Here is a 23,839-nt window from a genome sequence, read left to right on the forward strand (position 1 = left end):
ATTGCTCGCTGATAAGCTCTCTTTGCCTGAACATCTCCAAAACATTGCCAACGGCGTCGTGCTTGATTTTTAGCTTTGACGAGGAACTTCAATTCTGTGTTGTTATTTGTATTATACGTTTTAGGTAAGAACGTTGTTGTTTCATCAAGGGTAGTTGTTATGGTATCAGTAAACATCTGTATTGCTGTGTCAATATAACATTTATTTTGAAGTGAAGGATTTCCTGGGATAGTCTCATGTAGGCGTTTGATATGTTCATACCAGTTCATCAATTTAAGGCTTTTAACTGGTTTAAAATATCTAGTGATGGATCTGCTGAAAGTTATAAGCACCGGTATATGATCAGAATCTAGTGCTGTTAGACAATGTTGTTGTATAGGAATGTTTTTTCCATGAAATAGACAGATATCAAGAACGTCTGGGTGATGCGTAGCAATCCAGGGACATCTCGTTGGTTCCAGTGGTCCGAGCACAGTGTAATTGTGTGTTAAGGAATGATCTAAAAGAAGTTCGCCTTTCGGGGTATTGATTCTAGAGTTCCATTTGCTGTGTTCGGCATTGAGATCCCCGCATATAATGAAGTTTTTATGTAGCGAGATTAAGGAATCCAAATCATTTCTATCCAGACAATCATGTGGTGGGTTGTATACAGTTGCAACCAAGACTTCTAAATTCTCAAAACTAATATAAATAGCTGTAGCTTCTAGTACATTAAAGGTAGGGATGATGGCTAATCGATGTGGAATATCCGATTTGATGAAAATGGCTGTTCCACCTCCATAACGTCGATCCCTGTCATTCCTATATCTTGTGTAGTTTCTGAGTCTCATCTTTATGTTTGGTTTAAGATGTGTTTCTGAGATACATGCAATATCAATATCGTGGGAGTTTAGTTGTTTAAATTCAAACTGTTGACTTTTTATACCATTGGCGTTAAAATTAAGTATTTTCAGATCTTTATGAAACAGCTTATACCTAAGGGCCATTTTGAGGAGAATTTGTGATGAGAGTGAAACCTTCCATTAATATTACCACCTTTGATACCAGATCATTTGCACCTTGGAAGCGGTGAAGGGTTGATCGTATGGTCTGAGTAACATGCTTTAAATTAAATAATTGATTAAATGGCGATCTTACTAGTGTTAATTATGTAAGCATGTGCGGCTTACAGCTGTTTCGGTGCTTCTTCACACCATCCTCAGAGCCTACTAGATCTCGGCGCTATCTCAACTTCGCTGCCTGTTATGTGGGTGCGTTCGTGTGATGAAGAGTTGTGTCAAATAGTGTGTGTGTTCTGAAATTGATCTATGTGTTGAGAATTGGGGTGTGTTTTAGTGTGTCTGTATATTTCATATTGTTCTAGTGTGTTGAGTTTTTGGTTTTTGGGTTGTATGTGTAGGATTTCCATGTCTGTATTTATGTTACTGTATGTGTGATTAGCATTAGTTATGAGTTCGGAATATGTAGATGTATTGTGTCCTCTGGTTATTGCTTTAATGTGTTCTTTGTATCGACTTTGGAATGATCTGCCTGTCTGTCCAATGTAGAAACTGTCGCAACTATTACATGTGAGTTTGTATACGCCTGTGTGGTTTTATTTATTTGTTTGTGTTGTTTGTGTGTTGAGATGTCTTTGTAGTGTGTTTTCTGTTCTGTATGCTATGTTGTATTTCTGTTTTCTGAATGAGGATGCAATCTTGTGTGTGTTTTTGTTTTCGTATGTTAGTGTGATGTATTTCTTGTGTTCTTGTGTTTGTGTTGTTTTGTGTGTCTAACCTAACAATATATAATTATGTAGGCTTACTAAAATTACGAGCATCGGTAGCTCAAGAAATTGGCAGCGAAATCAAAGTGGATACAAATGCTACATAAAACTTAACCAAATCTCCCTCTTCTGTCCAATTCAAATTTGTAGTGGTGTTGAATTTCTCGAAAAATTGATAACAAAGCTTTGACATTTGTAAATGAAAGTTATAATCATTCTTATACTGCTAAAGTTCACAATACTGTCAATGATATGAGTACAGAAATAATCCTTCAAGCATTGCAATGAAATAGGAAAGCAATATTTGTAAAGAAAATAACAGCAACAACCTCTGTTGTCTCACTAAAGTTTATAATGCAGTCATGTTTGAACAGTCTAAGTCAATATCAACGTTTGCTAATAAAACTTACCTATTTCTCATCTACCCTTGTATGGAGCATTGTATTTATTCTCTCTCTACTCTATTACAGATTATATGTTCATCATTAGGGACCCACACAAACACAAAATTAGATTTCTAATATGAATTTAATTATCATTTTAACGTAAGTTCTTCGAAGATATAGCTAGTAAAACTACCAAGAGGTACAATAAATAACAAGATAAGTAATGAATTTCAGTCTACTAACACATCTTACAAAAAAAATTAGAAATCATTCTTACCATAAGAAGAAAATACGTAATTCATACCAGACAAAACCTAACTATTAGTTATTAGACACAGTTCTATTTATAACGCAATATGTATAGCTGTATACCAACTTTTCATATAAATTATCTTTGTCCGCACAAAATCAATCCGCGGAAAGTGTAAAATTCCACATTCAGTATCCCCAACCTAACACACATAACAATTTTCCTCTTCTTACCGCTTAAGCGCGACATTCATTTTACTGCTTTAGGCTTTTAACATATTATTTTTAGAGACGTTCAATATAGTAATAATTATAAATTGGAAACTTACCACTGCAATTTCACGTAAATTGCACTGTTCATTATTGTTTTTAAATATTTGCAAAAATTAAGTAAACTCTACAACTCCACTAAAGTTACAGCATTTGTGATGCAAGTAACATTAAGGAAGCCGTGAAAAAATCAACAAGATTCCAGATACCGATATTATTACTGCAATATATTATATAAATAATATTGTTAAAATATTAAAATGAAAAATAAATCATTACATAACCTTACTGTTTGTTTTAAGTTCGCATTTATAGACTGGGGGGGGGGGGAAGACAGACGTATATCACGACCTGCTGGAGTATAGTAAACACAGAAAACATTTTAAAGCAACAATGTTGAAGACAGATATTTTTGTTTTGCAAATTTGCCGTCATAGAACAGAAAACAAGATGGAGATTTCATTGCAACTAAATAGAAATTCCTCTTTCACGTATGTAATAAACGATCTTCGCACAAAATAATGTACGATACACGAGCGATATGTTTTCTTTAAATTCTCGGAAATTAAAAAACCTCAACTACGTTTCGCATTTTCAAACTTTTCCTCGAACATGAAAACTTCAATATACCGCTCTTGTAACGCATATTACTACTGTACAACGTGCTGGCGCGTATGAACTTTGAGGTTTGTCAGGTCTGCGAAACATCTACCACAGGTATCGCACTTGAATGGCTTTTCGCCCGTATGTATACGTTCATGTATTCTGAGGTGACCGGACACGGCGTAACATTTCCCACAAACACCACATTTATATGGCTTCTCACCCGTGTGACGGCGACAATGGACTCGGAAGTTGCTGCCATTCGAGAAGCACTTGCCGCAGACTCCACATTTGAACGGCCGCTCGCCCGTGTGCTGGCGGGCATGACATTTGAGATTTCCCTGCGTTGAGAAATATTTGCAACAAATGCCGCATTTGAATGGTTTTTCGCCGGAGTGGCCGCGCAAGTGGACTGTGAGCGAAGACGTGTACAGGAAGCATTTGCCGCACACATCGCACTTGAACGGCTTTTCGTCGCAGTGCTGGCGCAGATGGACTTTGAATTCCGCAGAGTAAACAAAACACTCGCCGCAATCATCGCACTTGAACGAGTTCTCGCCTTTATGCCGCCGGATGTGGATCTTCAGATATCCCGCCGAAGTGAAGCACTTCCCGCAAATGTCACACTTGAAGCGCTTCTCGCCCGTGTGGCGGCGCTCATGCACCTTGCAGTTCGTGAAGTCAGCAAAACACTTGCCACACACATCACACTTGAATGGTTTCTCGCCGGTATGCCTCCGTTCATGTATTTTTAGATTTCCAGAAACAAAGAAAGACTTCCCACACACGCCGCATTTATATGGCCTCTCGCCATTGTGCCGGCGCGCATGCACTCTCAGATTACTGGAATTCGTGAAGCTCTTATTGCACACGTCACACTTGAATGAACTGCTGCCTTTGCTGCCGTCCGCTGCGTCGCTAATAACTTCCCCTCTAACGTTAAGACATTCATCGTCTTTGGAGGAGTCAAAGGAATGTCCAGAGGCAAATCTGTCATGCGAGTCGCGATTTTTTGTAGCCTCCGCACCTGTCACGTGATTTTGCACTGCAAAGCTATCACATTCTAATGTCATTGTTTGATGTGTAGAGGGATGTCTGTAATGAAATATATGTTCAAAATAATAAAACTGATAAATTCGCACATAACAAAATAATCTGGGGGGGGGGGGAACACTGCCAGAGAGATATCAAATAAACCCACTTCAAAAATTTGCTTCAGTAGTAAATTTTAGGCATTGACTCTTGTTAGTAGCATTAGCAATATTACTGGATAAACCGGACACACCAAAAAAAAAAGCGAAACAGGGAGTATTTGAACTCAGAACTCAATTTGGTAATTAGAAACTCATAATGTACAACACATGGTACAAATTACTTTACAATAATTCATTTATTCACAGAGATCTGTCCAAGGGCAGGACTTTCACTGCAAATCCAGCAGTCTCCGATCTTTCCTTATTTCCGCCATAGTCTCAAACTGAACTGAATGAATTGAGGGGTGTACAGGAAAAAGGGCCTATACATCAATATGGTGAATTGAGATACAGGTAATCTAAGATTTTAAAACGCACCTGAATAAAATGTTATACAGATATTGAACAAAATTATACATTAAATTAAAAATCTTAGCGAGTATGAATGTTTTGTAGCATTTAGGCAATTTATATTATTAAATTTCCTTATATTTGTACCATATAAAACTTCGGTCTACGCGCCCTTTATGCATATAATGATTTGCTTAGGGGATTTAATGTAGATTTCAGATTTAAATTTGACACGGAATTGAAACAAAGATATATTTTATGACATTTATTATCTACTTCTGAAGTAATTTACATTATTTCAGATATACTGAGTAGACATTAAGTACGCAAAGCAAAACCTCTGAATATAACAGAAAAAGAAAATCTCCATTTTGTGTGAACATAAATAAGTAAAATTTATTCTTTGTATAATCCTGATAACAATAAGCCCAAAAATCTGAATATTGTAACAAATCTCTTTATAAAACATAAAATATTTCCGTCTGAATCTATGAGTTTCATAAGATTGTTTACTCTTAAAGCAAGGATAATAATGAACATAAAAAGCAGTCAAAGGAAACAACTGGACTGACTAAATTGAACTATATAATATATTTGCTTAGTCTGTACCAAGAGAAAACACACACAGTACAGTATGCGTAACACGCAGCACCAGCTCTACTTGTGGACTGACTGACTAAATCGCGCACGTACGCACGCAGCCCTGTCCTGCAGGTATGTACAGTACAATCAAAACAAAATTTCGCTACTATAATTATTCACTACATTTTAAACTGTTTTCCTGAAGAAGGGCGTAGACGTCTATCCGCCTTTCTTCCGGCAAACCCCTCAATTACTTCTTGTTTCCTACAATATGTCAACTTCTTCTGACAGACAGCACATAATGTTGACAATGCCCCATAAACATAACACACACATGTGATGTCAGTGTAGGGGATAAAGAGTTTCAAGGTTTGCATTCCCATCCCTGGCTTAATCCGAATACACCCTGGCCTCAATAGGTTAGGACTAGTGAGGTTATACCACTGGCATATACAGACACGAGGCTCAATACGTAGTAAATATGCATCCATAGACAGTTGCCAACCACTAGGATCGTTACTATTGCCTCATCACAGACAATGCGAAATAGTACCTGCACAGTCTATTGTTCGTAGTACCTTCAACAACTCAAGCTTTGTGACTGTATATACCAGACTGGTTATACTGTAATTAGAGACGTCGATTGACTGAAAATTTTGAATGGTTAAACACATGCCTTTTAATCCATTAATTATCTCCATAACTGAATTTTAATTGTAATTGTGAATGAAAACACCCTATATTATTTTCTAATAATTCCATGTCCTATAAAAAGTAACACACGTTTTTAGAAATAATATTAATTTTACTTATGTATATTGCAAAGAATAATTAAGAGTATAATGATACTGACGACGTTAAAAAAGTTAGAACAAAAAAGAAAATAAAAGTTTCAAGTTAAGACTTATTGACAGTAACAACTCTTCGCTTCAGTAAATATGCCAATAATTCAACTGTGCAACAATGACATTCCAATAACCAGCACACAATCCTTGGAAGTGAACTGATAATCTACAGCTGAGCTTGGACAGTTTCATGGACAATAACAGAAGTAGTCAGTTGCATATCCGCGAGACAAAACAGGGATAAATTTTTAGCTATCTTCGACTGTTTTTTAACAAAGAACAATACGCCCAAAAATAAAAAACTAAATGCAATACGTTATTTCCAAAGTCAATGATCGTCTAGGCCACAACTTCAAAGCAGGAAAAGTAAAAGCAGGGATTGGCGTGTAGTGATTGGTGCATTCAGTATTAATCTCATTAGCTTCACAACGCAGTAAGACAAGACATTAGTTTACACTATATGCCAAAGATCTGTCAATATTAGCTTACCGAAGAAAATTATATACATATTTTGAGCTACACAGAATTCAGAAGCTACTTCCGTTTCCTTCACCATAACATTTAATTGGTTGGAATTTTCGATTAAAACATATTTAATTCGTTAATAGGACTTAAAACTTAATTGGACATGTGAATCGATATAATAGCAGTTTTTAGATCATTTGGTATGATTTAATAGAATAAATCAGTAATTTACAATGTTAATCATATTTAGCATAATATTTTTCAAGTGTGGAAACACTTCATGGAATGAATCAAATATGAATTTATACAACATTTGTGCTTATTTCTACTTTTGTAGTTTGTCTATTTACACTACTGAGGTAATTCTTTAAAGATGACACCGACGACATATAGTTCCTAGCCGATGTGTTCAGCTCTGGAATATAAGTATCGGCTGATTCCAGATTTTTCATGTTGTGTACAGCTTGAAAGGAGCGACATGAGAAAGAGATCACAGTTATGATATTGAATTTGCTGAAAAATCTGCGAGCAGTACTGGGGTCGAAAATATCAATATTTTATACAGTTCCTGTATGTATTAGTGCTTCACATGATGAAAATGAACAATTTGTGTCATTTGTAAATGTGCAATGCTGACAGAGGGTGATGCAATTTATTTTTTAAACTCTACACAAAATGAACAGTTTGAGGCAGTGGAATCTATCACGAGATTTACATTATTGATTACGATTAAAGTACTTTGGCTTTCCCTGACAGCTTCATAACAAATACTAGTTAGGACATAAAAATAAGTAGTAAACCTAGTTGAACCAAAGAGAGTGCTTGCAGAATATGTAAATGCTCATTGACATTAAGAACATGCATTACCTACAATGGCAAATGTCAGAAGACGATTTGAAATTGAATTACATACTCTGCGAGCCCAATGGAATAAAGATGGTTTCTAAAATAATCTCCCTGACACTCGTGAGAAATTTGATACACTTGACTACAGCTCTCAAATGAGATTGCAAGTATCCACATCCTTCTGCACTTTTGTTCACCCTTTCATCCACATCCAATAAGTAATCTGCCTTTTCTTTTTTTTTCATAAGAGTATCTGACTGCTAACCTAACCACAAAACGCATTGTACAATAAAAACAGACATTCACTGCTACAGCCTTATCTCTGAAGAAGCTCCCAGCCACACAAAGTAGCTGCTGCTTAATATCTGATCCCACTACTGCAGTGAGATACAAACAAGCTCTTTATTATGAGCCATCTTGTGTTATTCAAACATTTTACCTTGGATACATCTTTAATTTTGACATATTTTCTTGCAACCAAATGCTTCATACTTCGGCGATTAGAAGTAATGGTAACAGCAGCACGAGTGACTGATTGTAGTGGGAGTTGGGATGTTCGGTAAGAGCACACCACATCCGTTGGTGCAATATCTCCTTGCAACTGACGTGCAGTCATTTCAAGCTTACAAGTTGTACGTCACATGCCTGCATGCATGTGACGTATTGGCTTCTAATGTTACAGTAGACTGGACAATTATCTCTAATATGAAAAAGATATTTGTAAGGGCTCCATCCGGAATAAAATTACCTTGCCTCCACAACCACCCCCTTGGAGAGAAACAGCACTTTACCATCTCAGAATTACCAGACAGAATCAATCTCCATCATGACGACGACAGTGTGAAACCTGACACATCCCCAATTAAAAGGAGACAGGTAAAAGGGCTTAAGTCTCAATTCTTTAAATGTGACTTTCTTGCTCAAATTATTGTAATTAGTTTAAATTTAGTTACAAAATCTGAAGATACGTTTTATGACAGCTATGTTTACATTCCTTCATATCTAGTAACTAATAATAATGTCTGATCACTGGACTGCACCCGAGCATGAGCATATGCTCATTTTGGGTATCTATCCAAATGTAAATTCAAATGTAAATTGTAAATAAATTTGGATTTGAATTTGAATATTTAATTAAAGCTGTTTCTGAAAAAAATTTCCCTTCATGAGATAATCCCTTTTACCTGAACATCATCGATATGATAGCAGCTCATTACCAAGCCACAGTCGTCAACGTAGCCACGCCAGAAATAGTCTTATATCACAGGGAGCGCAATGCTGGACTAATTCAAAGCAACTTCCAAAGTATATTGCACGAAAGTATAGGCTATTCAATATTGTATGATTTGAGAAATAAGTTACCAACAGACAAAGGAGATAAAAATGGTGATGCGTCATATTTTCAGTTCCCCCTTCCGTGTAATACAATGTGCAAAGAGCTTTCTCTCAATACAAACTCTATCTAACTGAGAAAATTACGGGGGTTACTTTTGACTAATTCAGTCATGATTGTCATGGAACTTAGAAAACACAATAGTGGCCTACTTTTTTAATAAGCATATTGTCTTCTTTTCATGTTTGCTAAATGAATCGCCCATGCAGAAAGGGCTTCAATCACAAATTTTGTAAGAACGAAATATCGATGGAAATCATACCTTTATGAGTGGCTCCATCGGCCTATGCAGAGAGGTATTCAGTCCAATGCTTGGAAAGATAGAAACTGAAGCGTCAGGCTCGGAGTTCTATGCAGAAAGGAATGCAGTGTGCAGAATGTTTTCTTTAGTTTTCTCAAAACTAGGTCTAATAGACTGAAGCCCTTTCTGCATGGGGCGATTCAAATATTATTTGTGATCTTAGGCTTATATACATACTGTTTTCACTTTTGTGTTATATTTATGTAGTTTATATTTAATTCGTTACGAACAAGGCATATATTCTAAACAGAAATAAAGTACTCCTCATTCTATACAAGCACTCCTACATTTGTAAAGGGAATAAACACAACTTCGAAAGACTGTCACTGGATGCCGATACAAGCTAGTATTAACATTTGGAGTGACATTCAGAATCCGCACTGACAATTGGTCTCTGGCCAACATATTAGCTTATTTTAGTTCCCAAAACATATTCAGCCATTCATATCAACTATTATGAATTTAATATATTCTCTGTTGTCATTTAAGCAAACTAGTAAACTAAGAGTGCTCACCCTTCAGATGATACGTCATCCTTCTCTGTCGTTACTTCCAGTGCCAGCTCTTCCTTCACAAAGTCCAATTCAACAGATTCCTCCTGGAAAAGAGTTAATAAAGCACATCAGCCCAACAATTAATTCCATCAAGTATTGGTAACCCACAATTATATATCTGCTTCTAACAGATCTCTGGCAACAACAGTAGACAAACATTATGTTCAGGAATTGTGTGAAATGATAATATCCATGAAAACATATCAATAAATTTATTTATGAGCAATGACAACCTAAGTTCATGCTGGTGCCTAGCATTATCTTGCCCCAAGCAGCAGATTTTCCAGGTCCTGCAGTTTCCGAAACGAATTATTAATAAAGCTGCATTAATAACATCACATCATCTCCATCTTTGTCCTTTGCAGGGAAACAAGAAGCAGAGTGCAGCACTGGGGTAACTTAAAAATCGGAAGAGATCTGCTCCGATTTTTGTTTGTAAAAAAAGAGTTTCACTGACTTCAAGTGCCCCTTCAGGAGTAACAGACAAGACAACTGTCACAGTGCATGCAAGGGAATGGATAAGGGCGCTACTGATTACTGTATCGAGCCAGCACATTTATGAAATGAAAACAAGGCAGTGTAAGCACAAAACTCACCCCGGCTTCACACTTCACTACAGGCACAGCAGTCTCCTCACACTTCAGTTCCCTCTGGTCCACAACTTCTGCCTTTATTTCTGTCACGTACAGGTCACCTGCAGTCGCTGTCTGCAGAAAGAGAACACAATATAAGTCAATTATTTGTCTGCGCCGCTTGCACATGTTCAAGAGTATTGCTGGTGGTAGAGCCTGCACTCTGTACAAGATGAAAAAGAAAAAAAAATACTTGGTCCACCTGCACAGACAACATCCATTCCACACGAAAGAGTCAGAAGCACAGGGGTTTAAGTGCACTTCAGTTATCTTTGAAAATGTATAAGCCTTACTGAATTACGGAAAGATTTGATTTTCAATCTTAATATGTGATGTCGTTAAAATATATAATCCCTTGACACTACAATTTTTTATTCTTTAGCGTACCCTGGGTACATTTAACCCATTTGCTTCTGACCCTTTCATATACGATACAATGGAGGGCTTAAGTCCCCATCAACCTCACCATTATTCTTTCACCATAACCATTTTATACATGATGTTCGTACTGTCAAATACCGACTTAATGCAGAACATAGGTACAACTGTTAACAGTAAAATGGCTACGAGGTGAGCAATTATTCCCAAAGTGGCATATGTGAAAAAAACACAGAAACAGAATTTTGACTTTCCCCTCAACCTAAAATACCACGTTTCAGTTGTGAATACAAAAGGGACATATATGAATCCACGGCGTTTTATAGAGAATTACTGAAATGGCTTTATCATGCGTCACTTTACCTTTAGTGAATGCTTCTTCTCTTCGGTATCATTTGATTGTCCAGCCAAAGGATCGACTTCGGGTTCCGTCTTGATTAAATCCATCACAACTGAAACAATCCAATAGAAACTGACATTCATCCGCTGAATGTGAGCTGTTGGCTCTTTTAATTGAATATGGATAAGCACCACTTTACCTATGCCGTTGTGACAGTGTAACAGAAGACCCCTAGATCTGTGATCTGTGCCACCCGGCAGTGATTTGTGACATCTACCATGTATCGTGATGGTGCTTACCTATAGTCAAGTTTTACTTATCGTCTTTCAATCAAAAATACGTTCGCTATTAATGGATTATGTCGTTGTGAATTGAATTACTGGCTCCATTTACCAATCATTGAAGTATACCAGCACATGCTGGCAGGACAAAGATACAAGCAGACAGAAGTCACTGTTGCCAACAGCATGGAAATGAATCAGCAATTCATGCAATAGTAGTGCACAAAAAATCACCAAATATTGCACTACTACTGAAAATATAAGGGGTGAAGGTTAGTTATGTCCCTCACACTATAGGAACTTGCTAAAAATACTGTGATTTTTATTAGTAACAACAATGTAATTTATTCGTCACAACAATAATTCCTTTCTACAATTCGCCTTAAACGCTCTCGGCAACAATTGGAATTTTCACTCAACACAGTATTCGTTATAGCACTCCACCGACGACAATGACAATTTACTTGGACTAGTACGAACAACAATGAACTGTTAATCTTAACTAATATTTACAAAGCACTATTTACAACACAGTAATGTCAGTTCCCAGTTCACAGTTCTTCTATCTCAGTCACTCGAGTTCACAGTATCTCGAACCACAGACCTTCAGAGACAGTTCACTGTACTCGAACTCTGGTCCCTCCAACTGCGGTCCACTGCACTCGAACTCAGGTCCCTCCAACTGCGGTCCACTGCACTCGAACTCAGGCCTTCGGATGCTGACGCAGATGCGGACGCACACTCGAGTCGAACTCCGGCTGGCTTGCTTGCTCTGGCTTTCTCACTGACTGAATAACTGAAAACTCTGAAACTGCCGTCGTTCCTTCGCGACCGTAATTTATAACCACAGCGACGTAACATCGAAGGTTCGACCCGTCTCTAGAGATGGCATTCCAGAGAAATCCAGGGCCCTCTCCTCTCTACCAGCACCAGATGCGCGCGCAAACTCGTCGCGTTACGTAATATACCCTCTCTCTTCTCTCCACCGCGCGACGTCACTCAATGTTCCGTGGAGCCTGTGCGATCTGCTTTCATGCGGGACGCTGGTCGTGAGTTCGATTCTCACGTCACTGTCACATTGCCCCCTCCTTAGGGCTGCTCGTCCCGGGCAGTCCCTTGGTAGGATGCTAATCGGTCCAGATGCACCACCATCATCTTCCCTCGAGGTTGTCGCTGGATGCGGTACACCACGTCGTTGATCCGGGTCACCACGCGGTATGGTCCATCCCAGGCACGCTGCAGCTTTGGTGATTTCCCTTTGGTCCTGGTAGGTCGATACAGCCACACCAGGTCGCCCTCCTGGAATCCTGCAGAGTTGGCTAATCTGTCGTAGCGCACCTTCATCCTGTCGCTGGCCATCTTGAGGTGCTCTCTGGCCAGTTGGTGAACTCCATTCAACTTCTCGGTGAGTTCTGCCACATAGTCAGTCGCTGGCTGGTCGGCGCTGGGTGGCGTGCCAAACAGCAGATCACAGGGCAGGCGCAGCTCTCTCCCGAAGACCATGTTTGCCGGTGTCATCCCTGTTGTATCGTGGACCGAAGCTCTGTAGGCCAAGAGGAACAGTGGAACTCTGGCATCCCAGTCTCGCTGATGGTTGGACACCACCTTCCGCAGGTGCTCCTCCACGGTTTTGATGTATCGTTCCACCATGCCGTCGGACTGTGGGTGGAGGGGAGTGGTCCTGGTTTTATGCACCTCCAGACGCTCGAACAATTCTCCCATCAGGTTGGATTCGAAGTTGCGCCCCTGATCGCTATGCAATTCCCGGGGCACCCCGAATCGGCAGATGAAGTTGTCAAGCAGCGCGTCGGCCACCGTCGAAGCCTCTTGGTTGGGAATCGCGTACACCTCTGGCCATTTTGTGAAGTAATCCATGGCGACTAGCAGGTAGCGGTTCCCGCGATCCGTGACCGGGAACGGTCCAGCAACATCAATGGCGATCCTCTCAAAAGGAGCTCCCACGTTGTACTGCTGCATGGCTCCCCTGCTGCGGGTCCTTGGTCCGCGACTGGCTGCACAGGTGTCGCATCTTCGGCACCATTGTTCCGTATCGGTTCTCATATGCAACCAATAGAACCTCTGCCTTAACTTGTCCAGCGTCCTGTTGGCTCCCAGGTGGCCTCCAGTCACTCCAGCATGAGTCTCCTCCAGCACTTCCTTCAACTTGCTCCTGGGCAGGACAAGTTGTTCTATGCGGGTCCTTCCATCGGCCGACTCCCAAATCCTCTTCAGGATACCGTCCTTGACAGTGAAGGATTCCCACTGGGCCCAGTAGCTCTTGTAAGTGGTGCTACGGTTGGCGATATCGGCCCATACTGGTCTCTGGCCGGACTCCACATCACGCAGTAGCTGTCCAATGTTTGGGTCCTCCAGCTGCTCCCTCCTTATGGCGGCGTTATCCCATCCTGGGCTCGGCTGGGCGGCATTGCTCTGACTGCGTGGGCGCCATCCCGCTCTTCTACTTTCAGGCAGTGTTTGCAGCCATCCGGGCACGGACGTCGTGATAAGGCATCAGCGTTGGAATGTTTCTTCCAATGGCGGTGTTCGGAGGTGAAGTTGTACTCCTGCAGTCGTTGAACCCAACGGGCGGTCTGCCCCTCCAGATTCTTGAAGCCCAATAGCCAGGTGAGTGCAGAATGGTCTGTCCTCAGATGGAACTCCTGGCCATACAAATATTTGTGGAAATGCTTCAGGGCTTCGACAATGGCAAGAAGTTCTCTACGGGTCACGCAGTAGTTTCTCTCAGCCTTGGACAATGTTCGGCTGAAGTAGGCAATCACCCTCTCTTGCCCGTCCTGTTCCTGAGAGAGTACTCCGCCGATGCCTACGTTGCTAGCGTCCGTGTCGAGCGTGAACTTCCTTCCAGGGATGGGATATCCCAGTACAGAAGCAGTGCAGAGCGCCTCTTTCAGCGACTGGAAGGATGACTCCGCCTCGTCTGTCCACTGGAATTGTCGTTTCTCCTCGGTCAGCTGGGTTAGAGGCTTAGCGATGTTGGCGTACCCAGCTACGAACCTTCTGTAATAAGTGCAGAGGCCGAGAAAGCGGCGCAGCTCCTGCTTGTCCCTCGGTCTCGGCCATCCTCTGACGGCTTGTAGCTTCTCCGGGTCCGTGGCCACTCCGTTGGTCCCTACTACGTGTCCCAAGTAGTTGACCTTCTTCTGGAATAGATGACATTTCTTCGGGTTCAACTTCAGTCTGGCTTGTCGCAGTCTCTCGAACACTTTCCTCAGGTTCAACAGCTGTTCGCCGAAAGTCTTGCCCACCACGATGACGTCATCAAGGTACAGCAAACAGGTGTCGTATGTCAGGCCTCTCATTACAGACTCCATTAGTCTCTGGAATGTAGCCGGGGCGTTGCAGAGGCCGAACGGCATAACGGTGAACTGCCATAGTCCCTGGCCTGTAGAGAATGCCGTTTTCTCCTTGTCCTCAGGATGTAGCGCCACCTGCCAGTATCCTGACTTGAGATCCAACGTCGAGAACCACTCTGCTCCGGCCAGGGTGTCCAAGGTGTCGTCAATTCGTGGGAGGGGAAAGCAGTCTTTCCTGGTGACGTCATTCAGTCTTCTGTAGTCCACGCAGAAACGCAGGTCCCCATTCTTCTTCTTCACCAGCACTACAGGTGATGACCAAGGGCTGTCGGATTCCTCGATGACCCCTCTTGCTTTCATGCCCTCCAGTTGGCTGTCAATCTCCCTCTGTTTAGCTAGAGGGACGCGTCGAGGAGGTTGTCTGATTGGGGGAGCATTTCCGGTGTCGATGCGGTGCTGAACTTTCTCCGTTCTCCCGTAGTCATTTTCAGACAGACTGAACACGTCCTGAAATTCTGTCAGTAGATCGTGGACTTGTCTTCTTTCTCTTTTGCTTAAATTCGCTGGCAATTCTCGAGCCAGCTCTTTCAGTGATGGGTCTAGATCTGGATGTGGTCGGTGACACTCCTCGTTTTCTGCCAGCGACGTCACAGACACCACCGGCTCGACGTTACCTAGTACAGTTCCACTAGGCACCTCCTTGTCCCGATTGGTGACATTCAGGACCCTCACCGGTACCACCTTCTGATTCGGGAGTAGGGATCTGGCCACATAAACCCCATCTATCGGAGTTGTTTGCGAGTCAAGGAGCAGGTTTCTCTTAGGTTGTCCGTCCAGTCTTGCCGTCACCACCATCTCGCAGCCTGCTGGGATTGTCACTTGATTCTCCAGGGTGAGTCTGCTGGCCATGGGTTGGTCTTCGACGTCCCTCAGGAACACTTCATCCTGACCAAAACGCAGGATACGGCGCCTGACATCCACCGTTGCATCGAAGATCCGCATGGCGTCGAGTCCCAGGATGACGTCTTCAGTGATGTTGGCGACGAACACCCACATCTCCAGTCTCCTCTTTCCCAAGGTCAAGTCCAGGAAAACCTCTTTTTGGATGGGCAGGTTCTCGCCTGAGGCAGTACGTAGTTCATACCGGCGCAGCGGTGTCCTCCCAGGTAGTCCACGCACGACTTCCGGTCTGGCGATAGTGAGCGACGCCCCGGTGTCTACCAGTACTCTGCATGGGCGGCCTCTTATCCATCCGTCAGCAATCAGCCCATCGTCGCATCTTCTGTTAACCGTCTTCAAGATCAGCCGAGGGGATGGTGATGACGGCGCCGACGTGCCCCTCGTCGCATCGGCCCCTTTTAGTTTTCCTGTTTGTGACCAGATCGGTCACAGTCCCTCCTCAGGTGTCCAGGCTCGCCGCAGGACCAGCAGGTGGGCACTCCTCGTCTTCGTCGCTCGGGTGATTTCGGTTGACGTTCCTCGACGTCGGCCGCCGCGACGCTCCTAATCCGGTGCGATGCCGAGACGTTCGCCGTCAACTTTGCTGCCTCCATCCTGAGGGCCGCCGCCAGAGCTGCGTTGATGGTGCGATGCTCTGCTAAGAGTAGCTGTTGTTTTATTTCCGGGTCTCGAACTCCGCTGCCGAAAGTGTAGGCCGCCTCTCCAGCGATGAAGTCATTAGGTAGGCCCCTGAGGGCCTTATGGGCAAGTTGTTCCACCGCCATCGCGAATTCTTGCAGGGACTCTCCTGACTGTTGGACCCTCGTTTTTAGTTGGGTCCTAAATGCTGCAGCAAGTTGATGGTCACCATAACGTCCCTCCAGGGCCGCCATTATCTCAGCGGCTGTCCCATCTTCTGGAACGCTGTGAAGAATCTCCGACGCCTGTCCTTGAAGCGCGGTCAGCAGCTGAGTAGTCTTCTCCGCTGGGGTCCACCCATTATGTGCTGCGGTGGCCTCGAACTGGCGACGGAATATCGCCCAAGACGTCGTACCGTCGAACTTCGGCGTCTTGACGTTGTGATGTCTGGCTGAAGGCGATGATTCCGCAGGGCCACTATATGGAGTCCTCAACTCTGTGGCCGCTTCTTGCATGGCACGTCGAACCTCCTCGGCAACTATCTGTTTATGTTCTCTAGCCTGGCGATCCACCAACGCGAGAATGTGCTTGTTTTCCTCAGCGTGTTTATCCATCATCTCACTCGTCTTGTCCAGCAACTCGCTCGTCTGCTCTTGACGACGCTCGAGATCACGGATTTTGCCATCGAAATGGTCTACCTCCTGTCTCAATTCGGTTACTGTCTCGTTTATAGTTGTAAAATTCTTGTTTAGGTTGTCAAGATCGGCTTTGAGTTCGTCTTTCACGATGGCGACAATTCCATCTACGTGGGCCGAAACGCTTTCAATTTGCGAAGTGACGTCATCTTTCACTCCGCTTATGTCACTTTTCATCTCCGTTTTCACTTCACTTATATCGTTCTTGACCTCACTGATGTGCTTGTTCATGTCGTTCATGTCGTCTTTCATTTCTGCTTTCACGTCACTTATATCACTTTTCACCTCACTGATGTGCTTGTTCATTTCTGCTTTCATTTCCGTGAAGGCTTGCAGGATCTGCTGTAGGTTCTCCATTGTCGATAATATCCCACTTCTGACACCAATGTGATTTTTATTAGTAACAACAATGTAATTTATTCGTCACAACAATAATTCCTTTCTACAATTCGCCTTAAACGCTCTCGGCAACAATTGGAATTTTCATTCAACACAGTATTCGTTATAGCACTCCACCGACGACAATGACAATTTACTTGGACTAGTACGAACAACAATGAACTGTTAATCTTAACTAATATTTACAAAGCACTATTTACAACACAGTAATGTCAGTTCCCAGTTCACAGTTCTTCTATCTCAGTCACTCGAGTTCACAGTATCTCGAACCACAGACCTTCAGAGACAGTTCACTGTACTCGAACTCGGGTCCCTCCTACTGCGGTCCACTGCACTCGAACTCAGGTCCCTCCAACTGCGGTCCACTGCACTCGAACTCAGGCCTTCGGATGCTGACGCAGATGCGGACGCACACTCGAGTCGAACTCCGGCTGGCTTGCTTGCTCTGGCTTTCTCACTGACTGAATAACTGAAAACTCTGAAACTGCCGTCGTTCCTTCGCGACGTAATTTATAACCACAGCGACGTAACATCGAAGGTTCGACCCGTCTCTAGAGATGGCATTCCAGAGAAATCCAGGGCCCTCTCCTCTCTACCAGCACCAGATGCGCGCGCGCAAACTCGTCGCGTTACGTAATACACCCTCTCTCTTCTCTCCACCGCGCGACGTCACTCAATGTTCCGTGGAGCCTGTGCGATCTGCTTTCATGCGGGACGCTGGTCGTGAGTTCGATTCTCACGTCGCTGTCACAATACCCTGAAATGTCTTGGAGTCCACACCTGTGGAGTAACGGTTAGCGCGTCTAGCCGCGAAACCAGGTGACCCGGGTTCGAATTCCGGACGGGGCAAGTTACCTGGTTAAGGTTTTTTCCGGGGTTTTTCTTCAACCCAATATGAGCAAATGCTGGGTAACTATCGGTGCTGGACGCCGGACTCATTTGAGAGGCATTATCACCTTCATCTCATTCAGACGCTAAAAAAACCTAAGATGTTGATACATCGTCGTAAAATAACATATTAAAAATGTCTTGGATATATAGTCCTGATTAGTAGAAACTGATACGATCACTGGGAGAGCTTTATGCCCACCCAACCAGCCATAAATACGTACCTTACAAAAATCGTCGTGTGTGAATGAAAATAAGATCATATTTCGTTAATGTGAGGTAATTTGAAGCTGAGACTGGAGTGAATATCAGTGGCGCTAACTAAGTAATAATACTAAACTACTTAAACCTACCCTAACCTCTCACATAATAATATACACCTAATCTAACCTAACCTAACCTCTCACATAATAAACACCTAATTTAACCTAACCTAACCTGTCTCATAATACCACACATCTGTAGTCACATTCCTAACGTTTAATATCATTTCGTTTGCGTATATTGCCATTCCTGCTACGTATTGAGTGCCACCTAGTGGAAATGGATCGTGATGGCGTGGAGAAAATATGGCGACTTTCATAATTACATTTAGTTCGTTGTGTATTTTTTTTTCGAATAATAAATATATTAATGTAGTGATATATAAGAATTGAAAATGTGATGTGGCTGTGATAGAAGTTTTGAAGATTAGTTTACAGCGTCAATAAAAGTGTGCAATATTCGTGAATGCTCTACGTTAAGGTGACCAGACATCCTGTATTAGCCGGGTCAGTCCCCTTTTTTTCGTCTGTCCCGTATTTTTTAAGGTAAAATGGGACGCCAATATGTCCCTTTTTTTGTGGCATTGACTTATATGCATATGACGTCATTAACTATAGTTCTAAAAAATTTACGATGTATTGTTTTGCATCAGTTTGATGAAAAATTTAAAGTTACTGACAAATGACAATCGAAGTGCTGTTTATATTATGGGTATACAAAACATATACACCTGAAACCATGTGGACACTTCGCATGGAAAGTACAGTTGCCGAAATTGAACTGTGCCACTCTATGCTCGCTGTGGTAAGACGACGCCAACCAACCAGTCGTAATCACTCTGTTTGATGTGAATGCTGCCAACAATAACGAAAACTGTAAACGCATAATATGCTTCAGTCAAAAGAAATCCATTACCGTTGTGACTTTGCTAGAAGACAATACTGTGTTCTGCATTTGTGAAATAATAAAATACAGTGAAGTTTTGTAAATTGTAACTGCTACAACACTTGAAATTAATAATATGCCACAGTCGAAAAGGAAGTGTGTGTTTTAATAGTAACTTACAAAAGGAATATCCGTACATTAAAAAACAATTTCTGACTCAGATGTTCGATGCAATAAGTGTGCATTTACTTTCAGTATAAGCCATGAGGGGCGATCGGATATACAAACAGTGAGAAACATAAAAGAATGGTGTGTGCAAGTACTTCTAACAACGTATTGACTAATACTAAAGTTCTGGTGATAAAGATATGAAATTAGCAGCTGGTGAAGGAGGGTTCGCTTACCATACTATCCACCACAACCAATCCTTCAGATGAATGGACTGCAGCCTACTTCTAAACTTTTGAACCAAAATTTAATTATGGCCACAGCAAAACCAAAGCAATTATATTAGATATTTCCACCCCATTTTCCATTTCTCAACTAGAATCTGATTTACAGAAAACCAATTTTATTTCAATAATGACGGATGCATCAAACCATAAGGACGTAAAAATATTTCCATTGCTTGTCAGTTGCTTTAATCCTACTGAGGGGATTAAAGTTACATACTAGATCTTAAATCTTTGCCTGGAGAAAACTTCAGAAATTATTGCTACATTTTAAAGAAAAACCAATTGCTCTTTGTGCAGATAATACGAACTGCACTTTTGGAGATGTATCTAGAAAGGGCGTCAATGTCTTTAGAAAACTGAAAGGAAAATTAGGTCATAACTTACTTGGGGTTGGGTGTTCTGCTGACATAATTCACAATACTGTCCAGATGGCTGCTGATGCCCTTCCTATTGATATTGAAGACATTGTTTCCAAAATATATTCTTATTTCTATGTGTATACTGTAGCGTTGAAAATCTTAAAGAATTTTGTGCATTTGTAGACCAGCAGTACAAACAAGTTTCACAATATAGCAAAACAAGGTGACTTGCTTTACTCCCTGCGGTCGAACGTCTTCTAAGTATGTTTGTTCCTCTGAAATATATTGAATCTCAAAATAAATGTCCAATTGTTATCAAATCATTCTTTGAAAATCCTTTATCAGAAGCTTGGCTATAGCCTACTTTCTTCACAACCAAACATCAAGTTTTCACACTGCAGTTCAAAGAGTAGAGGATCAAACAATTACAGTTTTGAAGTAATTTCTGTGTTAAATGATTTAAAAGCCACGTCTAGCACTTCACCAGTCTCTTCCTTAGTTCTTTTTCCAGAGGTCCGCAGAAGATGCTCCTTTTTCTATCAAAAGCTTCCTTTGCCATTGCTATCCTCCTTTTGACTTCCTGGCAGCAGCTCATGTTACTGTTTACAGTACACCCCAAGTATATGAAGCTGTCCACTTGTTCTACTGCCTCATTTAGAATTCTCACTTTTACCTGCTTTATTTTCCTTCACTCTTCGACTTGGTTGCATTAATCTTCACAAGTCGTTCAATTATGTAATCTAACAATGACTATAAATCTATTTCGGCGAAATATTCTGCAACTTTCACGTTTTCTTTTGGTGGATAACTTCTTAATTTTGCTTCCCTGACAGTATTGTATGATGGATACATATTACTGTGCCTCTGTTTAGCTCCCATGCCTATATTACTATATTGGATTTTAGATAAATTATTGTCTACAAGAAATGACAAAGCTTCTTCTGGAGAATATGGAATAGGTAATGGGTGGGATGACTCGTATGCCTTTCTGTATCTACAGTAGTGGCTCTGCAAGGGGTAGTTTCGGTATTGTTCTTAATAATTTTTGCTGCGTCCTTTTTACCGGAAGCTCGAGGTGAGATTTGAGCAGCCACTGTTAATTCTTATTGCGATCGCTCTTTAATTAAAGCTTCTAACCTTTTCTGTTTAGTTTTCATTCCTCTTTAGTCAAAGAGTTTTCTAGGTGAACGAAAATGAACTGGCCGTTTTAAAATTTTGTGATGTAGCTTAATAAACTTCATCAGAGAAATGTAGCGAATTGGAATTTATTGTTAGAAACCTAGTTTCATTCTATTACTTTTCGTCATCGCTCTTGAAATCTGCAATTTAAAATACTCAATGTCATTTTAATACAACGTAATACTTCAGAAGAAGAAGAAGAAGAAGAGTCCTCTATGTTTAGTTTAGATTCTACATAATGCACCAGCTGATCCTCACTCTGTGTTTTATCACTCAATACTTCTCACAGCTCACGATGCGTTATGGGAGATCGCGGCGAAACGCGCGCCTCTGCAAATAAAATAAAATTTCTAAGAATTGGGCAAATTTGGGCACATACTGAAACTTTACCCTCAATCCTTATGAGTTTCTGTACATTTTGGTATGAAAATGTAAACGGATACATTTGGATACATTTTTAAATTACTGTGTAAATTTAGAAAATAAGAATTTTACTCGCTGATTACGTCAGCTTGTTAACACCTCCAATATAAATTACTGATGAAAAAACGAGAATTTTAACTATATTGATTTGCAAGTGCATATCTGTAGCTTTCTTTTCCATACTTCAGATATTCACAATAATACACTGGCACCAAACCAACAACCAATAAAGTTCACTGCTAACACACAACTAGCGACGAGACGGAACGCTCCCTCAAGGAGGTGCAGATTACGGTTGTGATATATAAACATGTCCGTTTATTTTTCGTCTCTAAGGTCGATTTTCTTAAGCTATGCTTATCTGTTAACAGATTCAGAGGGAGAAAATGGGGAATAAAGTAAGTTGAATTTTTATTTTTTTCCTGCTAGATTCGAATTCTGGCCCACTGCGCGCTGTTAGGTGTAACGCAATACCAGGCAGAACTGAACAACTCCAGAGTGTATTGCGTGGTAATAACAGTTCGTTCATACTTCTAAACACAACTATGAGAATAATTCAGGCGCGGATGAACTCCAGAACATGGATTGCACCCTTTCCCTCTTACTTAAAAATTCCAACCTTGTGCACACAAAATAAATTATTGGCACTGAAAAGTGCCTTTTCGTAAATATAATGATGCGCATTCGACAAACGCAGAAAAACCTGCTCTTTTTAGTATTTTAAGACATAATTTGGTAGGTGCAATCCGTGTTCTAAAATTTTCGTAGAGCGTAGAATTCATTTTCAGAATCCTCAAATAAAACTTAAAGATTTAAGATAAAATTAAAGTACGCATTTATTGCAAGGAAACTTACTTGTATTAGGTCCACAGATGTAGTGCAAGTAATCGTACCACAATATAATATATACCCTATCCGTTTAAACAAATATTCAAAGACAAGTATTCAATACGTACCTACCTGTAATAGTACAACAACTTAATTAGTCCAGAGCTAATACCAAATAGATTCACATATAATTGAATAAAATGTAGCGCGTGGCTAGATCTAGGCTGCCGTGATAACTATAAAAAAAAACACACACACACACACACACTCTCTCTCTCTCTCTCTCTCTCTCTCTCTCTCTCTCTCTCTGAGCCACAGTACAAGATGCTCCATAGTATTTTTGCCACGTGTTGGTTCCAAGCTAATGAGAGTCCATTAATATCTGTCTTTAATTTATATTTCGTACTTTTTCCTGCTTATGATTATGGAAACCGAGGAAGAATGTGAGGAGTTTAACAACAGAATATTAAAATCTGCTTCACCACTTTGTGTTTGTGTTACTAAACCGTTGCCGAATATTTAATTTTCTTACAGCCATTCGCAAAGTCTCGTGAAATGAAACGAAAAGTTCACGGCCAGTCATCCCAGCAACAGAAACGCGTTATCCAGTCCCAAATTATAACCTTGCTATCTAGTTGCGACATTCATAGAATGATGGGGCAGAAAATACTTAATAAACCCTCATTGTTATTGCACTAAGTATGATATGAGAAGCAGAGGAAGGAGTGTAGAAACATAAGAAGGAATATTAATAATTAATATTTTAAATTAAATGAAGGCATCTACTGACGAAAACACAACTTCAGAGCCTGATTTCATGTGTCATAAGTGCTCTTATTGAAATGGATAACTTCGAAAAGATGTTAAAATTGTAGTTTTATGATAACTGAACAACTTAAATGAAAGTAAGTTAGTACTCTTTGCACCTGTCGGCAATCTGACACCAACACCACCACCACCACAATCCTAAAACTCAAGACATGCATACCAATTAGGCATTTTCAACAAATGGCTTATAATTCCAGTCTTAATTTCTTTTTTCTTTTGTAGTTTGGCAATGACAACTTAATGGGGTGAATTCATTTGTAGGCCATACTTAGATATAATAATCCATGGCGCCACAGCCCTTGAAGGGCCA

At 41.1% G+C, this 23,839-nt stretch overlaps 1 protein-coding gene across 1 annotated transcript; it reads right to left on the reverse strand.

Moving 5' to 3' along the window:
* Positions 1–1,763: 1,763 nt before the first annotated feature.
* On the reverse strand, positions 1,764–22,925 carry LOC138695735 (zinc finger protein 235-like). Its single transcript, XM_069819876.1, has 5 exons — positions 22,834–22,925; positions 11,177–11,265; positions 10,400–10,510; positions 9,765–9,847; positions 1,764–4,368 (listed from the first exon to the last, which is right to left on the reverse strand). The coding sequence occupies exons 2-5, from the start codon at positions 11,258–11,260 to the stop codon at positions 3,321–3,323; spliced, it is 1,326 nt and encodes a 441-aa protein (XP_069675977.1). The 5' UTR covers positions 11,261–11,265; positions 22,834–22,925; the 3' UTR covers positions 1,764–3,320.
* Between the last annotated feature and the right edge of the window lie 914 nt (positions 22,926–23,839).

This window comes from Periplaneta americana, chromosome 3, assembly GCF_040183065.1.
Source record: "Periplaneta americana isolate PAMFEO1 chromosome 3, P.americana_PAMFEO1_priV1, whole genome shotgun sequence".
Classification (NCBI taxonomy): domain Eukaryota; kingdom Metazoa; phylum Arthropoda; class Insecta; order Blattodea; family Blattidae; genus Periplaneta; species Periplaneta americana.